General features: G+C 42.1%; 1 protein-coding gene and 1 long non-coding RNA gene across 4 annotated transcripts in view; one reads left to right on the forward strand and one right to left on the reverse strand.

The window, feature by feature from the left end:
* Positions 1–4,258, reverse strand: LOC310836812. The gene is made up of 2 exons (XR_014560216.1): positions 4,171–4,258; positions 1–3,813 (listed from the first exon to the last, which is right to left on the reverse strand). It is a non-coding gene; the product is annotated as an uncharacterized lncRNA (long non-coding RNA).
* The window catches only part of IRS4 (insulin receptor substrate 4), a 23,804-nt gene continuing 6,921 nt past the window's right edge, over positions 4,225–21,107 (forward strand). The window contains exons 1-2 of one of the 3 annotated variants that reach the window (XM_083722069.1): positions 4,401–8,447; positions 13,028–13,090. In XM_083722069.1, the coding sequence (XP_083578195.1) occupies positions 4,850–8,447; positions 13,028–13,065 (3,636 nt within the window). In that variant the 5' untranslated portion in view covers positions 4,401–4,849 and the 3' untranslated portion in view covers positions 13,066–13,090. Of the gene's footprint in view, positions 8,448–13,027; positions 13,091–21,107 lie in introns of all 3 variants that reach the window. The other 2 variants (XR_014560167.1, XM_083722070.1) reach the window with 2 other exon arrangements.

Below are 21,107 nucleotides of genomic sequence, written 5' to 3' on the forward strand. Positions count from 1 at the left end.
TAGCAGACAAAACAAAATCAATTTTATTCACAAAAACCAGTCTCTTTCTTTCCAAGTGCTTGTAAAACTGTATAATTTGCTCTGCAAATCAGTAACAATAATGAGTGATTTTCTTCTAAATGTTCATATAATTTCTCATCCTTATAATAAATTTCATGTGTTATTGTCTTTTCTGAAGATACCTTGCTTATGTTTACAAATTAAAAAAACCTTTATAATTTTTAAATTTTCAAGATGCCTTTTTTGGGATGCATTTGATATTTGAGTATGTACTGGATGAATAAAGGAAGCAGAAAAGGGGTGTGTTAGTAGTAGAACTACTGTGCATTCTACTATTTTCACACAGTGCATAAATACTAAGCAGCTCCCTAAGAGCTTCATCCACAGTACATTCTTATAGACTATGTATTAATCAGGAATTTTTTTAGACCTTTAACAACTTTGGCTGCAATCTTTTGCACACATTTAAAACTCCCCTTGAATCCAATGGGACTTAATCCTGAGTAAGACAGCAACTGGAATTTAAGTGATACAAAGTTCTGTAATCACTTTATTATAAAGTATAGTAGACTGATTAGAGAATCCACTGTAGGAAGTAGCATTCATTTTCTTCTGTGAAGCGCTTAAATGTCATTCTGTTAGCAAGCTGATGGAAGCAAACTACTTCTCCCAACTAAGAATGGCTAGTATAATGCACAACATCAACATTTTTCAAAATGAAGCCATTACACCTTTAAATTATTTTTCAAAATTGTGACACAGAAACACATGTAATACTGCACATAGGCAGCATGTTAGCATCACATTAGTTCAAAATAAAAAGAAAAGCTACAGATGGCAGCATATCTACTCATTGCAGGGGGTTGGAATAGATGACCAGCGACGTCGTTTCCAACTCTACAATTGTATGATTCCCTTAAAAGACCCAGGGAGCAATTCTAAAACCTGTTTAGGTTCAATTGGTATAAAATTTTGCTGCCATCTACAGAGGTGCCTCAGCTCTCCCACATGGATACAGCCCTGGTTCTTCAGCTTCACCTTTAGACAATTGGAGAGCTGTGTGATAGCATAACTTAAGAGCCTTCTGTCCCTTCACTGTTCATAGTAAAAGGTCAGTTGTAGTGGTTGTGTTAAATGGAACAGTACAGTTTGAGAGGCAAGCCAGATTCTTGCTGGAGAACCAACTCTGAACCTATTCATTGTAGGCAGGTACATGAACAGGACTTTCATCTTTCTCCTTTTGTAGGAAGTCATAAAACAGAATAGTGTACTCATATCTGATAGCCAGTCTGACATATTAGTTTGAGCATCAGGCAAAGACCAGGGAGATCCAGGTTCAATTCTCTCTTCAACCATGAAGCTTACTAGATGACCTTGCACCAGTCACTACCTCCCTGCCTAATCTACTGCACAAAGGTGTTGTGAGGATAAATGAGTAGGGGAAAGCTTTGTAAACAACATCAAGTTCCTCAAAGGAAGGCAAAAAATAAATATAGGAACCTGCTTTCAGCTGTTAATAAATTTATTTCCAAACTGTCTACAGTAACTCAACACTGTACAAATATAAAACTTCTAAAGTACAGCATCCTTTTGGAAGTCCTTACTTGCCCCTGAAATCTTGAAACTTGAGTGTGAGAAACTTGGGACTGAATATGCCATTTAAAATTGATTCCTGAATGTGCACATTAACTATCTGAATCTCAAAGGCACATAACACAAGCATTGCTTTTGCATTTTGTACCTTAGTTTGTAAAAAAATTGTCAGGATCAAGCAAACACTCTAATTGCAAATGATGAGTTATATTATGAACATACAAATGTTCATTGTGATCTCTCAATCTGGGTGGAGAGGAAAATAAGTTTTCTTTCTCTTAAATAATAATTTGAACTGCAGATCTTCCAACGAAACAAATTAGCCACAAATCAAGGATGAACAAAAGGAAGTACTACTTGCATAGCATATAATTTGTAAAACTCATTGTCATAAGATGTGGTGATGCCTAGAATTGTAAAGGGGTTTAGACAAATGCACAGAGCATAATGGCTGTATGCAACCTCAGTGTTCAGGAGCATTATTGCTTGGGCTGCATTCAAGCCATACATTTAAAGCACATAACTTCCCTCAAATAATCCTGGAAACTTTAGTTTACTCATCACAGAGCAACAATTCTCAGTAATCTGAACAAACCAATTTCCAGGATTCTTTGGGAGGAAATCATGTGCTTTAAATGTATGGCTTGTATGCAGCCATAAGGTATCAGTTTCTGAGAAGCAACAATGGCTGAATGTTGCTGCTATTATGCTGTGCTTATGGGCTTCCCAGAGGCATTTGGTAGTGGGGTGGTGCTGCTGAACTAGGTTGGAATTTAGTCAAATCTAGCAGAGCATTTACATTTGTAATCATTTTAATATCCAGGACTGATAGATTTGCATTTACATTGCACTTTTGGGGAGCCCATTGAAAATGGCTGTGAGGGTGGCATTTGAACTTGTAGCATACAGTGGTTCCCTAAAATATAGAACAGTGCAATCATAACCATCTCTATTGTGAAGTCTTACTGATTACAATGGGGTTTATTCCATCAACGATTGCTACCTAACTATGTCTTCCCAAGTACTTTCCACAAAGTGATATCCTCTTCGTGTTCTGTTCAACCTTTTTACCTCAGATCTTATTTTACTCCTTAATAACACCTCCCACATTCTACACTACAGATACAAAATCAGCTTGAGAAGGGTGATCAGAATTCACTACTCTGAACAAATCTGCAGCTTCTCAGATGTATTGTTTTGAGTGCTTTAATTAATTTTGAATTCAAATTCTGAGGTTATTTTTAAAGAATAGCTTTTTAAAAAGCAACACTTAAAAAACCTGAAAAGCAAACATATCTCGTAACACCACCATCCACAAAGAAAGCTCCTAATGATTAAAAGATGTCTTTGCTATGAGCTTTTAGCCTAGGCAAATGACACAGCCCTACGTTAGGACACAGGGCTAAGTTCAGGAATCATGTTTCTTTTCTGTTTCCTTCCCATTTTTATGATATTGTTACACAAGTTAATAAGCTCCTCTTCTTGCTTGTTGTTATCCTGAAAAATCCCCCATCGTGAAGTAAAATTTTACTCCCACCTACCTGCTGCATGAAGGCAGATATTGCCCCATCTGAAGCAAATTTCTTCCCATCTACCTATTGCATGAAGACAGATATTGCCCCACTGGAGGAAAATTTACTCCCCTCTACTTGCCGTGTGTAAAAAGGGACAGTATTGCCCTACCTGATGTAAATTTCCTGCTGTGTGAAGAGAGAAATCCCCTTCCCTTCTCCCCCCCTCTTGAGGTAAATCGTCCCTCCCCATCTATCAACTGCGAAGGAAATGCGCGCTTGCTGTTTATGAGGGAACACCATCGGAAACAAGGGCTGAACTACATCCGCTAATTTCGGGTATAGGAGGGCACCCCCTTCCCCAACCTCCCCCCGCCACCGCGGCCTGAGGGGCGTGGCTGTGGCGGGCGGGAGCGGTTCGGAGAGCCCGTGGCGCTCCAGGCAACGTGGACGCGCCTCTCCCCCCGCGCCTCTACAGCAGCGGCAGCTGGGACGGTTAATTTTGCACACATCCCTCCTGCTCCTCCAACGGTCGCCCGCGCGCTGACGAGTTGTTTACTTCCTCAGCGGCTCCACCCCTCCACCTCCCCTCGGCTCTCGGGCTCGCCGATTGGCTCTTCCTTTGGCCAACCACGACGCCTCTCAGGTCATCAAACCTGTATGGGGCGGGGAGTGCGGTCGTAGGGAGGGAGGGGGATTACAGGAGTGCCTGGGGAAAAAAAAGAATAGCAGCAGTATAAGAAAGTGAACCTTCATTTCTTAAACGCTGATTGGGCAACTCGTGGAAGCAGCGAGGACTGATTGGTACATTACGGTGCTACTCATCTTCATCCCTTGTGGCCTTTTCTGTGTATGTGTTGTTTTTCACTCATTCCTCTGTACACGCAGGCATTGAAGGGTCCCCGCCTCCGCCCGGCGTATGTTTCAGTGTGTGAGGCGGTGATTGGCCGACTCTCAGAGCCCGCCTCCCACTTCTCCCCCCTCCTTCTCCCTTTCCCCCTCCCATCTTCTCACACACAAACACATCTTCACGGCATCCCGCGCCCAGCCGCCCGCTATTAATTACCTTCGCCTCTCATTTGTCCCGCCTCCCGCCTATCATTATGAAAGGCACGCGCACGCACACAACCCACCGACCGTGAGTGGGGTGTGCGTGGCAGTGACTGCGGATTGGACTGCTTGCGAAGCGGACTTCATCTCCGATTGGTTCCTCGCCCTCCGGCTCCTCCATTCTCAGAACTTTGCTCTCCGGCCCACCACACACACAAACACACAGCCCCGCCCCCGCGCTGAAAGAAGCACCGCCTCTTGCTGGAGCGTTTTTTTATTTGCTTCTCTTTCTTTTTTTTTAAAGCGGCTCCTCTCCCTCCCTCCCGAAGGAGGCGGGGTCACGTGATGTTTTCGCCGTGGTGCCGCCGCGGCTGCTTGCCTGTGTGGAGAGCGAGCGAGTGAGGCAGAGCGGGGCGAGTGGACGGGGAGCCCTGCGCGCTCCGAACGGCTGGCAGTGAGTGAGCGGGTGGGCGCACGCCCCGCCGGTGGGCCGGCTTCGCGCCTCCCCCTGCGGGGAACGGCCGGCGTGGACGCAGACTGGGGCCACCCATGTCCAGCCGGGCCCGGGAGACCCTTCGCCTCTGAGGAGGGCGGCTCTTCCACCCCCCTCGCGCTCCCGCCCTCCCCCCCCCCCCCGCTGCACAAGCGCGGCGCCGCCTGGCTCGGCTGTCCGGACCCTGCCCTGGCCCCTTAAAATGGCGAGCGGGATGCTCGGCGGAGAAGGCGGCTGCACCGTGCTGGAGGCGAGAGACCGGGCTGCGGGCATTGCCGCTGGAGCACCAGGCGGCGGAGGCGGCTACAGCCACAACCAGCGGGCCAGCGCGTCCAGGCTTGCCGCTACTGCTGCTACTACTACTGCTGCTGCTACCGAAGAGGACCAGGAGCTGATGGAAGGCGCCCCTTGCCCGCCGCCCGCGCAGCCCCCGCACCATCTGATGCTGCTTCTGAGGAGATCCCCCAGCAGCTCCCTCTGCCTCGTCCAGGAGGAGGACGCCTCGGCGACCGGGGGCAACGCCGGCGCGGGGCGAGGGGGCGCCGTGGCTTCATCGCGAGCCGGCCCCTCGGCGCCCTCAAGCCGGGCAGCTGCCCCACCGGCGGCGTCCGCTGTCGCCTTCGGGGACGACGTGAGGAAATGCGGCTACCTAAGGAAGCAGAAGCATGGCCACAAGAGGTACTTCGTGCTGCGGGTGGAGAGCCACCTGGCCCCGGCCAGGCTAGAGTACTACGACAGCGAGAAGAAGTTCAAGAGCAGCATGAGGGCGGCGGCGGCAGCGGCGGCGACTGGTGGGAGCGCAGCCCTCTGCTGCCCACCCCCGAAGCGGGTGATTCCTCTGTACCAGTGCTTCACGGTTAGCCGGAGGGCAGATGCCAAGCACAAGCACATCATCGCCCTGTACACCAAGGATGAGTACTTTGCAATGGTTGCCGAAAACGAGACTGAGCAGGAGAGCTGGTACCAGGCAATCAGTGAGCTCATGAGCCAAAGCAAGAGGGGGTTCTTGGAGCAGGAAGACCAGGCTGATCCGCAGCTGGATGACGACGACGAGCATTACGGGACTGCTCTTCGGCCAGGGACCGTCTTCAAAGAAGTTTGGCAAGTAAATGTGAAACCCAAGGGACTGGGGCAGACAAAAAATTTGACTGGGGTGTACAGGTTGTGTCTTTCCACCAAGGCCATCCACCTTGTTAAGCTGAATAGTGAGGTGCCCTCTGTCCACTTACAGCTAATGAACATTCGGCGGTGTGGGCATTCAGAAAATTTCTTTTTCATTGAGGTGGGCAGATCTGCCTCCATTGGGCCAGGTGAGCTTTGGATGCAAGTGGATGATTCAGTGGTGGCCCAGAATATGCATGAAACCTTCCTAGAAACCATGAAAGCTTTGAAAGCCTTCTCTGAGTTTAGACCTCGCAGTAAGAGCCAGTCTTCTGGTGGTGGTAGCAGCACCAACCCCATTTCCTTCATCAGTACTAGGAGGCACCTGGGTAACCTGCCACCTAGCCAAACTGGCTTACAAAGAAGATCCAGAACTGAAAGTGTTACTGGGGGGACCCCTCCAACCACCAAGAGTAGTAGCTCTTACCGTTTCAGAACTTCCAGTGAAGGGGAGGGGACAATGACCAGACCATTTAGGTCAGTTACTGGAAGTTTGATTCATCTGAATACTGCAAGGATGAATTTGGGGCGTCAAGAAGGAAGTGGACGATATGTTAGAGCAGCATTTAGTGCATCTTATCACACCAGGTCTGCATCTCTGCCAGTGTCTCATTTCCCTTCCACTACTAGCCCCATCAGTGTTTCTTCAAGTAGTGGCCATGGATCAGCTTCCGATACCTTCATCAGGCCTTCCAGTTCATCCGTCTGTGGGTCCCCAAGTGATGGAGGTTTCATTTCTTCCGATGAATATGGTTCCAGCCCTGGCGACTTCAGGTACTTCCGTGTGAGGAGTAATACCCCAGATTCCTTGGGCAATACACCTCCAATCAGAGAAGAAAATTGTTTAAATGAATATATGTCTATGAGCAAGCAGCAAATGGATAATAATAGTTCAAGAGATGATTACCGGGAGGCTGAAAAATGCTTCAGAAAAAGAACTTACTCTCTAACTAAGCCTGCTTCTATACCAGCACAGCAGAAAACAACCCAAACAGCAACTTCATTAGATGAAGTTTCTTCAGGAAGCCATGGACGCCTGCCTTTTTCTGAATCGCCAAAATTCAAAAATAACCCTGAACCAGTGTATGGGGAATCTGCCCTTGATTCTGTATGCAATCAAAGCAGGAATAAAGCCAGAGATGATGGATACATGCCAATGATGCCAGGAGTTGCATCTTCTTTTGCAAGCAACAGTGATTATCTGCCAATGACTCCTAAAAGTGTGTCTGTTCCAAAGCAGATAAACAGTTCCTGGCCATCATCACAGGCTGATTCCAAAGGATATATGATGATGTTTCCTAGGGCTATCTCTTCACCTGTACGTAGTCCTTTAACTGGCTTTAATAAAAGTGGCAATGAGAAGTTGGCGAACAATGAATATATGGATATGTCACCTGGAAACTCAGCTGCTCCAAAGCAACCTAGTGATTCAAATTATATGCATACCAACACCAGTTCCAAAAACTTTAGCTCATATTTCTCTCTCCCACGAAGCTTTAAGACTCAGTCAGGAGAAAATGGTGAGCATGATGAATACGTTCCAATGTCATCACCAGGAAAATTATTGTATAGTGGAGCTGAAAATGACAACAATATCAGTAATGATGTTCTGGCTAATGGCCATTCCAAATCATCTATGCTGAAAGCTTCAGATGAGGGACTTGAACAGAACAAAATTACCAGGCCTACAAGACTTCCATTAGGCACTAGAGGTAGTAACACTATACCAAGAATGTATGATCGTACAATTCCACTTGAGCCATCTAGTCCTGGTGAATATATAAATATCGACTTCGGTGAAAAGGCAAGTAATACACCTTATTCTTTATCTGCAGAAGGATCGCCATCATCTCTTGGCTCCAGTAGTGACCATAGGCAGTCACCACTTTCTGACTACATGAGTGTTGATCTTGATGTTCAGTCACCAAAGGTTGCTAAAGAACTATCCAACTCCTTGACAGATATTTCAATTTATGCAAGTTCTAGTATTCCCAGAAATCCACCTGATTCAGATTATGCTAGGCTCTCATTTGGTACTGCTTGTGTTAGCAAAGGAAATGGTAGGATTGATGACTATACAGAAATGACCTTCAACATGGCAGCAATGCCACCTGGACCATTTACCACCGAAAGCAAAAATGGCTTAAAGATTGATAGTCCTCCTTCCATTGTTAATAGACTGTGCATTGTTGACCAATATGCTGGTAGCAGTGAGTTCTCTGTTCCTAGTCCTGATCCGCCAGTAGTACCTAAAGTTATTCGTGCTGATCCACAGGGAAGGAGAAGGCATAGCTCTGAAACATTTTCTTCCACTGGCACTGTTACCACTTCCTCTTCTTTCTTTACTGATAGTAGCAAAAGGCACAGCTCTGCCTCTTTTGACAATGTGTGGTTGAAACCTGAAGAACACATTTCAGATGGCCATGAAAGCAAGATGTCCAGAGATACTTCAACTGGATTTCAGAATGGCTTGAACTATATAGCTCTAAATTTACAAGATAATTCTCTAAACTGTGAGGAGAGCCCTAGTTCACCAAACTGCCACCTCCCAAATGGTACTTTGAATCTGGAAAGTGGAGTGTATGTGAGCATAGACTTCAGCAGATCAGATGGTTTGAAATGCAACTCTGCAAGAAAAGGTTTGTATTTTTTTAATCACTCACACAAATTAATGCATGTATAATTTCAATATATTATTGTAAATCACTATTTTCTTCTTTAAATTTGCCCCTTTTTCTATTTAGTGCAGTATTTTCACTGGCAGCATCACATAAGGAGTGTTCTGCATGCACAATTCAGGCCCAAGTGTTTCCTATCTTTTACCGTAATTTGAAAACATGTATTGACTGCTTGTCGTTATGAGTATGGGGTAGTAAAATAATCACAGAATATATGAGAAGTAGAAAATTGTTCTCATACTTGTCTTCATTACCAACTTTGGGGTCACTGCCGCACTCCTTTTTCAACATTCTAATAAAATATAGACATCAGTTCATCTAAATAACAATAATTTATTTGGAATCTGACTACTTTAGATTTTATGAATGAATTGGAATTTATCCCCTGGTGCATGGTTGTGGGTACCTTTTAAGGGAGGAATCTGCTTTCTGAGGTTCTGCGGAACAAACCTGCTACTTCCAGCCACAATTCCCCTTGCTCCCTCTACAATGAAGTCCAACTTAAAGCCACATCAAGACTGCAGTTTACCTTGAGATGTGCAGAATAAAGTGATATATTTTATTCATGTACAGCAGTCTTATGTAATTTTTTAAAAGTCACTGTTTTCATAACTGCATTATACATATAATCTGATTTTTAACAAGGGGTTAACAGTTGTGGTTTCCCTTGCAAAGCTTTCTGGGAAATGTAGTTTTGTGAAGAGGTTGCAGGTTTCAGAGCATTACGAAAATCTCTTCCTCGTTCCAAAGAGAGAGGTGTGTGTATGTGTATTTGAGGTGTAGGTAATTCTGACAGTTAAACTGGCATGCATTTCTAATGTTGATGCTAATTTGGAAGGCATACAGCACCATTCTCTCCATACTGTATTTTACAGAAAAGTAAATGGAGTTCAGTGGGCTTGCTTCCTAGTATGCATACATAAAATTGCAGCTTTAACAATGGTTTTCTCATTTGTCCTGTGAGTTCAGTGACAATTTTTTAAGAAGGCTTGATTTAGTTGTGCATCACAGACACTTCTGCTGTGATACCCTGGTAATAGCTCCTTAGAATGTAGCGATGCAGAATGGAAGACATGAGAAGGCTTTTAGTACAGTATTCTGACAGTCGTAAGCATTCTAGATTACTTCAGCTAGAATCTAACAGCTGCTATATTGTTATAGTGCCTTGATCAAACCCTTTCTTTTAAAACCTAATAACATGTCTGCAGACTTGGTCTTAGTTTATAGTTTGTTTGTTTTTTAGCTTTTTCTGGAGGAAAAAGTGGAAGTCAGTTGTGTTTCACTATAAATCTTAATCTAAATACTGTTTTAATGGAGAGTGGCTATTCAGTCATTGTAGCTAATTATTTTTGCAAATAGTACTTTTAAAATCCAATATAACACAGTTGAGAACTGTAATAGGTATCCTGCTTTTGTTACTTAGAAAATTATACCTGTATCGCTTGATACAATGACATGCAAAGAATGTACTGGACTCTGATAAACTGTCTGAAATTCTGAATCAGGGCTTCTAGGTACCCCTTAACTCAATCTGAATATATTCAGAGGCTTTAAAAGATTGCATGAGTTTAGATTCATTGGCGAGTCTCCTATTGGGAAAAGATTACAGTATATAAAAGACAAGTCAGTCTGTTAGCATTGCTTGGGGTTTTTTGAAAAGTTTGTTATTTCCTTTGGTATACTTTTCTCTTTGCTCCTCTTTTTGCTGTGGTTAAATCCAAGTTGTTTGACTGCTCTTCTAAACCAGTGAATGACAGCATACTTGGAGTATCTTCCTCTTGTATGTTAAACTCCATTTAATTAGAAACAGAAGTGGTAAAGTAATGTACTGAATTTGGCCTTCTCTTGAATTTTTCAAACTTGGATTGTACTTTGCTCAATATAATTCCAAAAAAACACCAGTGTAGGGGGGGACTTACCCTCCAGCTCTGATCATACTACCAGTTTTAAACTTTGGACGCTTTCATCAGTTTTTCAACATCTGTTGAAAACATTTGCCTGTTACTGCTGCAACTGAAGCATAACCAAGATGATTACAAGTTAAGTTTTTTAAAAACATGCCTGACAGCAGTTTGCATATGGCTAATCATGTGTGTATATGTACTTCTTTATGTGAATCTTTGGTCCCGATAATCTTTAAAATATGGAAGTGGTTAAGAAAATTCAGTCATTGGTAATAGTAGCTGAGTCTGCTAGGTAGATTTCAAGTTAGTGAGTACTTCATTGAAAAATTCTTTTAAAGTGTATATAAGGAAGAAATTTTGCTAGAGGCAGGGGGCACAATCCAGCAGAGACTTTGAGAGTGCTTAAGCTCATTGACTTTATGCTGGAATGTGGTCAAATCATTCATTATTTTCATCTGACTGTTACATAGCCAATCAGTAGATTTAGACAAAGCCCTGGTTTCAGAGTTAAAAGAAATGCCTTGGTAGTTGAAAATAGTAATGAGCTTTTGAACTCCTACAAGTAGAGATTTGAAGCATCTCCTCAGTTAGAACAGCAGAGCGGGTGGGGAGGCCAAGCAAAATAATGAAATGTTAGAGTTCCACAATAGGTGACTTCTGCCTTTTGGGGCTGCTACATTCTCACTTCACCAGCAAGAGCAAAAATTGCAGAACTCAACAGCATGCCTGTCCCATGCACAAGTCTGCTTGAGTTCCTTCGAGGGTGGGGCAGGTACAACATTGTTTATGCATTCTGTAGCTTACTAATGATCCCAGTTTGACCTTGGAGGTGTAGAATTAACTTCAGTATACTGTGATAAAAGTCAGCCATGAAACATGACTGATGTAGTCACATTTATTTTTCAGGTGCTTTCTCTAATGTGACAGTATTTTTCAAAATTTTAAATAATTCTTTTTTTATTAGAAAATTTTGACTTGTAGGTAAAATCTCAGTAGTGTCTCAGATGTATGAGATAGGGCGGGGGAACTGTGACCTCACACTCTGAAGCATCATACCATTCTTGTTGAGACAGGTAGGTTAGAGTGTGTGCATTTCTGTTTAAAACTCTACAGCAAGGTTTGAGTTTCTGGTCACTTTTGTTGAACTCTACATTTTCTCATCAGTTTGTATACGGTCTTGTAATAACATATGCAGTTTTATTTCCCTCTTGAAACAGATTACTGCTCTTACAGCAAAGCTCAAAAAGTTTCATAAGATACCTGGAAATAAAACTTGAAAGTGCTTATAATTCAACACTGTAAAATTGTTAACACAAGAACTGTTGAACGTCTGAAGTTTCATTGTTAGAAGCCTGGGCCCCTCTACTTACAGTGATTGCAAAAGCCTCAAGTTCCCATTTTACCTTGATCCACATAAAAAGCTTGAAAACAGTTCCTCCTCTGTTGAGGTTATTACTCTGCTCCTCCTCCATCAATTTTGTGAATGGGAAAAGTTGAAAGGGTTGATTCACATCTCTGAATGACTGAAACTAGGGAAGTAGTACCATATAATTTTGTGATAAATTGAAGGTGACTTCTTATAGACTTAACTAAACATTATTCACAAGTGAGTGTAACATAAAACACCAACCACTTGTGTCACAGAAAATCCATTTTAGGAGTAGGAGAGGGGGTTTCTAACCTTTTCTGCTTAACTCCCCCCCCCCCCCACCGTTCCATATACATATTTATCCCCGTAAGGAATATTTATCTTTTAGAATGCCACTGAGGTGTTCTGGGGTGGAGCTGGAAAAGCATCAGGCAGGGAAAAGGTTAAAGACCCTCTCAATGATCTAATATTTCTCCACTCCAAATTGTTCCCTCTGAAAGGAGGTTTTCTGTAATACAAGTAGCTGCTAGAGTTAAGTTAGATCCTTTGGTCCAAGCTGACGTGATTTAAATTTATTTAAGCTTCATTGATTAAGGTTTTCAAATATAGCAACCCTTCAAAATGTTTGCTTTTGTTATAGATCACTTTCCCCAACTAATGTGCTTAAAATATGTTCATATACTTCTCCTTTCTTTATGTGTAACAACATCTTTTAAATATATAAGTTCTGGTTGCAAATGGCAATAAAGATGTTATAAAAAAAAGAAAAATACAAGAATGCTAAAAGATTTGGAAATATTGGAAGAAAGAATGGAGGCCAGCCATGTGCATTACCAAGTTCATAATTTACATGAAATATCACAGTTCATCTAATATATTTTCCCTTACATGAGCTCTGGCTGTTACATGAGCCATTCATGTTCCCCTCCCCCTGATCTCAACAGATCACTTTCTGGTTTGCCAAATTACTGTTCACAGTTTGATTGCGATTTGTAATCTTGGCTAGTAGGAATTGCTTAACTTGCTGTTTGCCAGTTTTGGCACCCCAGCACACAGTGATTTGGAAAGCTGAGAAGTGAGGACAGGAGGGGAAGAAGACCTTAAGCAGCTGTTATATCAGGTTGTCATAGAGAAACGGTGTGGGGCTATTCCATCTGCACAGCTGGGAGACCAGAAACTTTTGCTCCCTTCATTAGAAGTGCTTGTAACTGAGTTTGCTTATATCCTCATGCCCCAATCCATTTTCCTTTTGTGTCATGTCTTTTTAGATGATAAGCCTGAGAGAAGAAACTGTCTTCCTTGTTAGTGAGCCATTTTTGCTGCCGAACTGGGTAAAAATGTTTAGATAAATTATATTGTTTATAATTTATAAATTAAATTGTATTGTTTGAGTGACTCTGAATGAACTATCTGAATACTTGGCTTGAACTTGTACCTGCAATCACAGTATATCTCTTCACCTGCAATTTAAGAACCTTCCTGTGAAACAGAATAGGTTTGCTCACTAATGTGAAAGTGAATTGATTCTTGACTTTAAAAGAAAAGAAGTTGTATATATGGAACATAACAGAAAAACCTGCAACAATATTAAACATTCCAGTGCCCATTTAGTGGTTGTGTTACATTTCTGATATTCTTCTAGTTGGTGTTCAGGCATGTTGTTCACAACTTTCTTTAAACTCATTATACTTCTTTGTTGTATCTCCTTTACTAAATCAAAGTACAGAACCTGTTACCTTTTACTGATGTTGCTAATCAGCACTGGAAAATGTAGCATGTTGCTGGAAGCTGCATAATTGCATGCTAAGTCAATACTTTTTTGCTGCTTAAGAAAAACAAAAACAAATTGTTTATCTACATTGGGAGTCCATTGTAACTAGTTAACTAGGCAAATTCACATGCTGAAAACTACACCCTTGTATTCTGGTACACTTGTCTCCTTGAAATGCTTGGAACTTCAGTGTAAGCATAACTGAGCACTGGATTTTGGCCTTTGATGAGAGCTTAACTGAAGATAATGAAAAGCATTTGGTCACTTTATTGCTAGGACACTGTTAGGACAGGAGATCAGAGTGACTGAAGGAACAAACAAGAATAAGGCAGCAGGAGGCAAATAACAGATATGTAGTTGCCACAGGAACTCAGTTACACAGGACCTTTAGATCCTGCATATTTTATTTATAATTTTGTGCAAGCAAAAGTGTCATTCAACCAGAAGTGACAAAAGCATTGTACCTCTATGAATTTGGGAAGAAATTATTATTGGCAAGGGGAGAGAAGGGGAGGAGGAAGACTGTGTTTTAGCAGATGGTGGGTGAGCTGGGCTTGAAATCCTAGCTTGTATCACTTATTCATTATAATTAGATACCCGGGATCAGTTTTTCCCACCAAATCCTTAGTTTGCTCATACAGTGGTACGTCAGGTTAAGTACTTAATTCGTTCCGGAGGTCTGTTCTTAACCTGAAACTGTTCTTAACCTGAAGCACCACTTTAGCTAATGGGGCCTCCTGCTGCTGCCGCGCCCCCAGAGCCCAATTTTTGTTCTTATCCCGAAGCAAAGTTCTTAACCTGAAGCACTATTTCTGGGTTAGAGTGTGTAACCTGAAGCGTATTTACCGTATTTTTTGCTCTATAAGACTCACTTTTTCCCTCCTAAAAAGTAAGGGGAAATGTGTGTGCGTCTTATGGAGCGAATGCAGGCTGCGCAGCTATCCCAGAAGCCAGAACAGCAAGAGGGATTGCTGCTTTCACTGCGCAGCGATCCCTCTTGCTGTTCTGGCTTCTGAGATTCAGAATATTTTTTTTTCTTGTTTTCCTCCTCCAAAAACTAGGTGCGTCTTGTGGTCTGGTGTGTCTTATAGAGCGAAAAATACGGTAACCTGAAGTGTATGTAACCCAAGGTACCACTGTAGTATAAAAGCAAGACCTGCTTTTCTAAAGTAAAATGTTTTTAATATTTAAGGGAGAATATTTGCAATTAAGAATGTCCAAACATTTCTTTATAAGAAATAGGATGGTATTGACAGCTTCTGTTCAATGTAGGCTAAAGTTTTTAAAAGAGTTGCACAATCTTACTTTGTGGCTGAGGGGTGGGAAGGAGGAAGGATAAATCTTTACCACTGTTTGTCCTAAAACTGTGACTCATCTTTAAAAGGTCTGCATGACCCAGAGTGCCTCCGCCTTGGCCCACCCTGCAAATTGCTGTTTGTTTTTTACGTTTAGTCACATGTAGCTTTATTAGGCATCTTAAAGGCAACCTAATGATCACCGTCATACTATACATGTTGAAACAGAAACATCCATGTTTTTGAGAAGCAAATTGGCATATACTGGATACTGTAGCATCAGATTGTGAGACAATTATTGGGGAAAAATTATTTTTCCTGGCGGGACTTCTGTGCCTTTAACACCTTTATGCCAAGAAGCACTTCAGCAGCTGGAGCTTGTTCCATTGTTTTGACTATGCAAGGCACTTTATCTGTTGCAGGCGCAGAATTGCATTAGGGAGGCATAATAGCTACGTGCCTAACTGCCTTACATCTGATGGCCCAGATGTAGATCTCCTTTTTTTCTGAAGAATTAATACAACTTTTATATTTAGTTTTTCAGGCTGTGTACAAAAGTGCACACGTATACCAAGAAACTCCCTACCCTATCCCATGGTTGGGTAGGGAGGGGAAGCATTGATAGTGTTTGAAGTAAGAGAGGTGTCTGTGGGAGGTAGGTTTAAGAGCCAAATTGCTGATTCAGAGATATCAGTGGTGCAGCATTTACACCACTGTCCCTCTTCAATCTCTCCCTCCCTTTTCCTCTCCTTCTTCCTCCCTCCCACCCCTCCTCTGGATGTGTGTCACGTACACCTTCCACATACATTTCAACCTAAGCTAGAACTCCTTATCCTGACATACTAGCTTGTACAGTGAGAAGTATTTGATCTCAGGCAACATTCAGACATGCTGCCCACTTCCTGAAAGGGCAATCCTGTAGGTTATTTCTTAACATGCATTTCAATACTTTAGTGAAGGGAGAGAAATGTAGGCACATAATAGACTTAGTGGTATTGGAAGGGGGTTGGTTTTAACCAATTCAATAAGTGGCTTTTGTGGAAGGAAAAGGCAGAGGGATTTTATGGAACCATTGGAAATGTACTGCATAAAACACTTAGCATAATAAAAACATGTGGGTTCCTACTGTTTTAATGTGTGGCAAATGAAATCTCCAAAGTAAGAAAAGTAAAATCTCAGTAAAATTTCCAGGAGAGTAACATTTTGATGCATTTCTTTCCTCCCTTTTCCTCCTACAAACAGTAGCAGAAAGATTTTGTGCAATGTTGCACTTGTGTAATGACAATAAAGAATCTATCTATCTATTTTGCAAATGAAGTAAATGTTTGCAAAACCTTTTAAACTTGCTTGTGTCATACAATTTGCAGAATCCAGCTTTACTCAGTTCTGACTTTTGGGTTGGTGAGGTGTGCTTTTGTGTGTTGGCTGGTGCATGAGATTCCCATGCTTACTGGTTTTTGACCATGTATACCAGGGGTTGTCAGCCTGGTCCCTACCACCCACTAGTGGGTATTTCAGGATTCTAGGTGGACGGTAGGGGGTTCTATGGCACAAGCTGAATCCTCCTTCCATCAAGCACTGGTGGGCGGTAAGGAAATTTTACCATCAAGAAAGATGCATTAGTGGGCGGGTGGTAGGTATAAAAAGGTTGACTACCCCGATGTATACAGCTGTAGGCACTTCAAGACTTAATGTAAGAGATACCTATATCTATGTATCTGTAAGTATACAGTGGTACCTTGGGTTACAAACACTTCAAGTAGTACCTCGGGTTAAGAACTTTACCTCAGGATGAGAACAGAAATCACGCGCCAGCAGGAGGCCCCAGTAGCTAAAGTGGTACCTCAGGTTAAGAATGGTTTCAGACCTCTGGAATGAATTAAGTTCGTAACCAGAGGTACCACAGTATATATATATAGAGAGAGAATGCCCATGCCTTACTGAATGTTGATCCTTCTTATATTCAGTTTGGAGTGATCTGCTCTCATTTAGGAAAGAGCTGTAGTTCAGTGGCAGAACTCATGCTTTGCATACAGAACCTTGCAGGTTCAGTCCCTGGAACTTCAAAGTAGAAATAAGAAATATATGATCTGACTCAGGTTAACATAACTTACTATGCCATCATGTTCTTTTTCTTTTTTCTAATATCCTTCTTAGTGTATTTTTTGCTATTTAGGACTTTCCGTTACATAGTAGCTCTAGTGTTTAAGTTGTTGTAGACAGAAGTTGGATTGAAATCCACTAATAAATCTGAGTGATTTGCAGATTCTGACTACAAATTGAGTAACGAGTAACACCTTGTTCCTTCATTATAATAAGTGTATTTCCCCAATCCCCATCAATTTTTGCACTTGTCTCCAGTTGATGGATCTTAGGAGTCTAGTAAAAAATAAAAGACATTTTCCTGCACCTGGTTTAAGTGCCTACTGAATCCTAATATTTCCTGCTCCCTGCCCGTTTCCATACTTTTCAGCCATTACAGCTCTTAATCCTTCCCATGTTTATTTCTGCTTGAAAAAAGTCCTTCAAGAATATTGCAAGCTAGGCTGTAGTGATATTTTCTAGCTACTTTTAGTATTGCTTATGAGGGCATGCTCTGGAAACTTGTTGTTCAAGGTATCAGAGACAGATGTTCTTGGGTTCTTCTAAATTTGTGTGTGTAATCATTAATTCTTGTTATTTACTGTGCAGCTGTGTATATCTGTGTTCAGTTGTTACGTTATGAAATCACGGAAATTCACAATCAATGGTGGAACTTTGTAGTTTTAGACACTAGTCTTTGGGGGGGGGCTTTAGATGGCAGGTGTTAATTAGCAATTAGCATTTATCTCCCTCCAACACTTGTTCTTTACATTGGCTTTGACAGTACTGGTAGGTGAGAGAGGAAGAAAACAAAATTGCCAACTGTAATTTAATAAAGAAACACTCTGAACAAGTGCAGTTTTGCACTTTAAACTCATTAAATTGTAGCTCTATCATGACTACAGAAAATAAATGATGTTTGCTCCTGCTCTCCTGATACTAAACAGATTTACTTGGGAACGAGCACCATGTTGTTGTAGGAAACCATAATGTTGTTTTTTAAAAGGAATGAATGTTTTGTTGACAGTATCAACTCCTGTGGGCCATGACATGCCCACAACGGCCCAGCTGCTGATGCTGGGCTTGTCTGCTGCTGCCTTCATCACCTGCCATTCTTCTGAGTGGTGATTTGGAGGCCTCCTGAGCTACAGGACTCTGGACCTCAGCCCTGGCTATCAGCCCTAGTGGCACCACTGATTAGAATTAGGACTGGTTCAGTTATGCTAGGAATTTATATCTGAGTCAAACATGAGGGGTCAGCACTGTGAATGCAGCTCTGTGTGGAATACATATTGAGGTGTGAAGGACTAGATTGTGCCCTTTGTACGTTTAAACATCTGAGAAGATCTTCATCATTGAGATAGGATCACTCTATTAGTTGCTATGAATGCTCTACAACAGTGATGGCCAAACTTGGCCCTCCAGCTATTTTTGGACTACAGCTCCCATCATCCCTAACTAACAGGACCAGTGGTCAGGGATGATGGGAATTGTAGTCCCAAAACAGCTGGATGGCCAAGTTTGGCCATCACTGCTCTACAACATTGCTTGTGCCAATGGAATATTTGAGTCAGCACCATGTGATATTTTCCCTGTGACACTATTCAGGTGCAGAGTGCTTTACTTAATTCATCCTCACAACAGCCCTGTCATCATTATTCCCATTTTACAGATGAGTAATTCTAGTTGAATGAGCCATTTACCCAAAACCTGTTTCTTACTTTGTATTTTGTACTGGGTTGGGGTACCCAAGTATAAACAGCCCAAGTGAATATAGAAGGTCCCAGGTTTTGTACTGTGACGTGGTGACTGAAAGATCAGTTTACTTTTTCTTTGGTTTTAAATGCAAACTTTCCATGTGTTTGCCCTTCAAACTTGACACAGCTTGTGTGTATTTTGTACTTGTACCCATAGCTGTGTACAAAATATAGAGAGGGAAATACTTAAGGGTGGATTTAAACATGCTACCTTTAATCCATGTGTTCAAGACATTGCAGGGTCAGAAGAGTGAAATTTCTATAAGAGAAGAAAGTGGGTGGGTTTGAGACTCGCATTCCCATTGCATACAAGAGATCTGGAACCTGGGAATAGGGACAGAGGAGAGGCCACATATTATCCTGCACTTCTTCTCTCCTGAAAATGTCACACTTCTGGCTCTGCTTTGCCTCAAGAGAAGCGGTGACTGACTGGGCTGGGAAGATGCCCATTGGAGGTGGAATATGAAGTTCCACTGTAAGACCACTCTACTATATCTACAGTTACAGTTACAAAGGGATCTGAATTCACTTAATTGGAGTCTAGTCTGTTTAGCAGCAAAGTAAAGAGAGTGTGTCATCTGTTGTGAAGGGGTGTTCAGTAGAACAGTCTAGCTTGGAGTGTTTCCCTCAGCCTCTGGCCAGAGGCAGCTTAATTTTCTGTTTGCCTGTTTTGAATTTGCCATACTATTTTTGTAGATCTGAATATATCCTGTTACCACTAGTTCTCATCAAGAATCGGATGCACAGTCTACTTGTTCAGGAGTGCGGTTTTTTAAAGGAGTGGCTCTGTTAGTGATTCTGAATAGAGGTTCTTTTGGGAGGGCAGGTATGTATACAGTGGTACCTTTGGTTACGAACTTAATTCGTTCCGGAGGTCCATTCTTAAGCTGAAACTGTTCTTATCCTGAGGCGTGCTTTTGCTAATGAGAGGCCTCCCGCTGCAAGTGTGGATTTCTGTTCGCATCCTGGGGCAAGGTTCTCAACCAGGAGCAGCTACTTCCGGGTTAGTGGAGCTCGTAACCAGCAGCGTTCGTAACTAGAGGTACCACTATTTGCACTAAGATAGAAGGTGCACTATTGCTCTTTCTGTCTGGTGAAAGCCACTGCAAGTTTTTGTGTCAGTACAGTAAAGGAGGAGTCAATACAATAAAATGCTGTGACTTGTAGGAATGTTTGTGATTCCTTGACACTGATTTCCCCTTTTTTTTAAAGCGGGATAAGAATCTTTGAGATTGGACAGTTACATTTGAGTGGGCAATTCACATCAATTACAGCCTATGTGAATGGCACAGGATAACATGCTGCTGAGATTGCCACAACATCTAGGGTCCTTTGGGGCAATCAGGGTCTGATCATCATAATCATTTTTCACAAATTCCAAATGCTTAGACTTTGTCTACAACAATCACTTCTGCTTTTGTTAACCCTTGATTGTAATGCAGGATAGGTCTTCTCCTTTTAAGGTGATTGGTTGCCTGAAGTGCATCAAGTTCCCCTATAGTTTTTTTGGGAGAGTTTTTGTTAGTAATTTTATCTCACCTGTCCCAAATGGCTTGGGCACTATGTACCTGGCATATTGGCTTACAATCATAACCAATCACCATTTCCAAAAACATAAATAAAAGGACACTTGCCCTTTCCCCAGATGGCTTGACAAAAGTATGAGCCCGTGATCCTATGAAGCCATTGTAAGATCATCCCATTTAGGGTTTCTAGAGGCCTTGGCTTAGTAGGTATAAGCAAGGCTAGTGTGTGAGCCTTTTAATTAGGCATTAATAAAGTGCTGTAACTCTCTGAGGTTTTGTTCACACTTGAACACTGCTGCTGCAACTAGTCCATATCTTACCCCAATGTGATCCTGGTATTCTTAAGGGTGGGCACTGCAGTCAGATGTGAGCCAGTTCTTAAGTTAGATGAAATACAGGCTGGGTTTGCAGGAGCAGGAGTACTGCATCACGCCACCGCCAGTCAAACACCATCAAAATAATGCATGTTTATGTGGCTCCCACTGTGAGAACAGCATGCTGGACTTGATGGTCCACTTTGGCCTGATCTCACAGGGATCTTCTTATGTTCCCAGACCAAGCACACTTGCTGTGTGTGACTTTTATTTAAAATGTGAACGTTGCACATGAACATTTTATGTATGTAATAAAAAACCCTAAGATTATTAGAAGCTAGGACAGGAGTGAAGAATATAGCAAAGCAGATGTGTAGGTGAATGATTTAAACTTAAGAATAACTGAGACACTAAAAAGTGCATAGCAACATAAAATCAAATTTTAAATTTTAGTTCTCTAGGGTATATTCTGCCCTCCTTGTAACAGTGTTGTTACATGAAGCACTATGGTTTTCTCTGGAAGAATATATGACTAGCATTCACTTATTAGGGAGAAATTAGGTGTGCACTTGGGGACTGGAGTGGGAACTAAGTTGGCTCTCC

The sequence above is a fragment of the Podarcis gaigeae genome (assembly GCF_964106915.1).
Source record: "Podarcis gaigeae genome assembly, chromosome: Z".
NCBI classification, from domain to species: Eukaryota; Metazoa; Chordata; class Lepidosauria; order Squamata; family Lacertidae; genus Podarcis; species Podarcis gaigeae.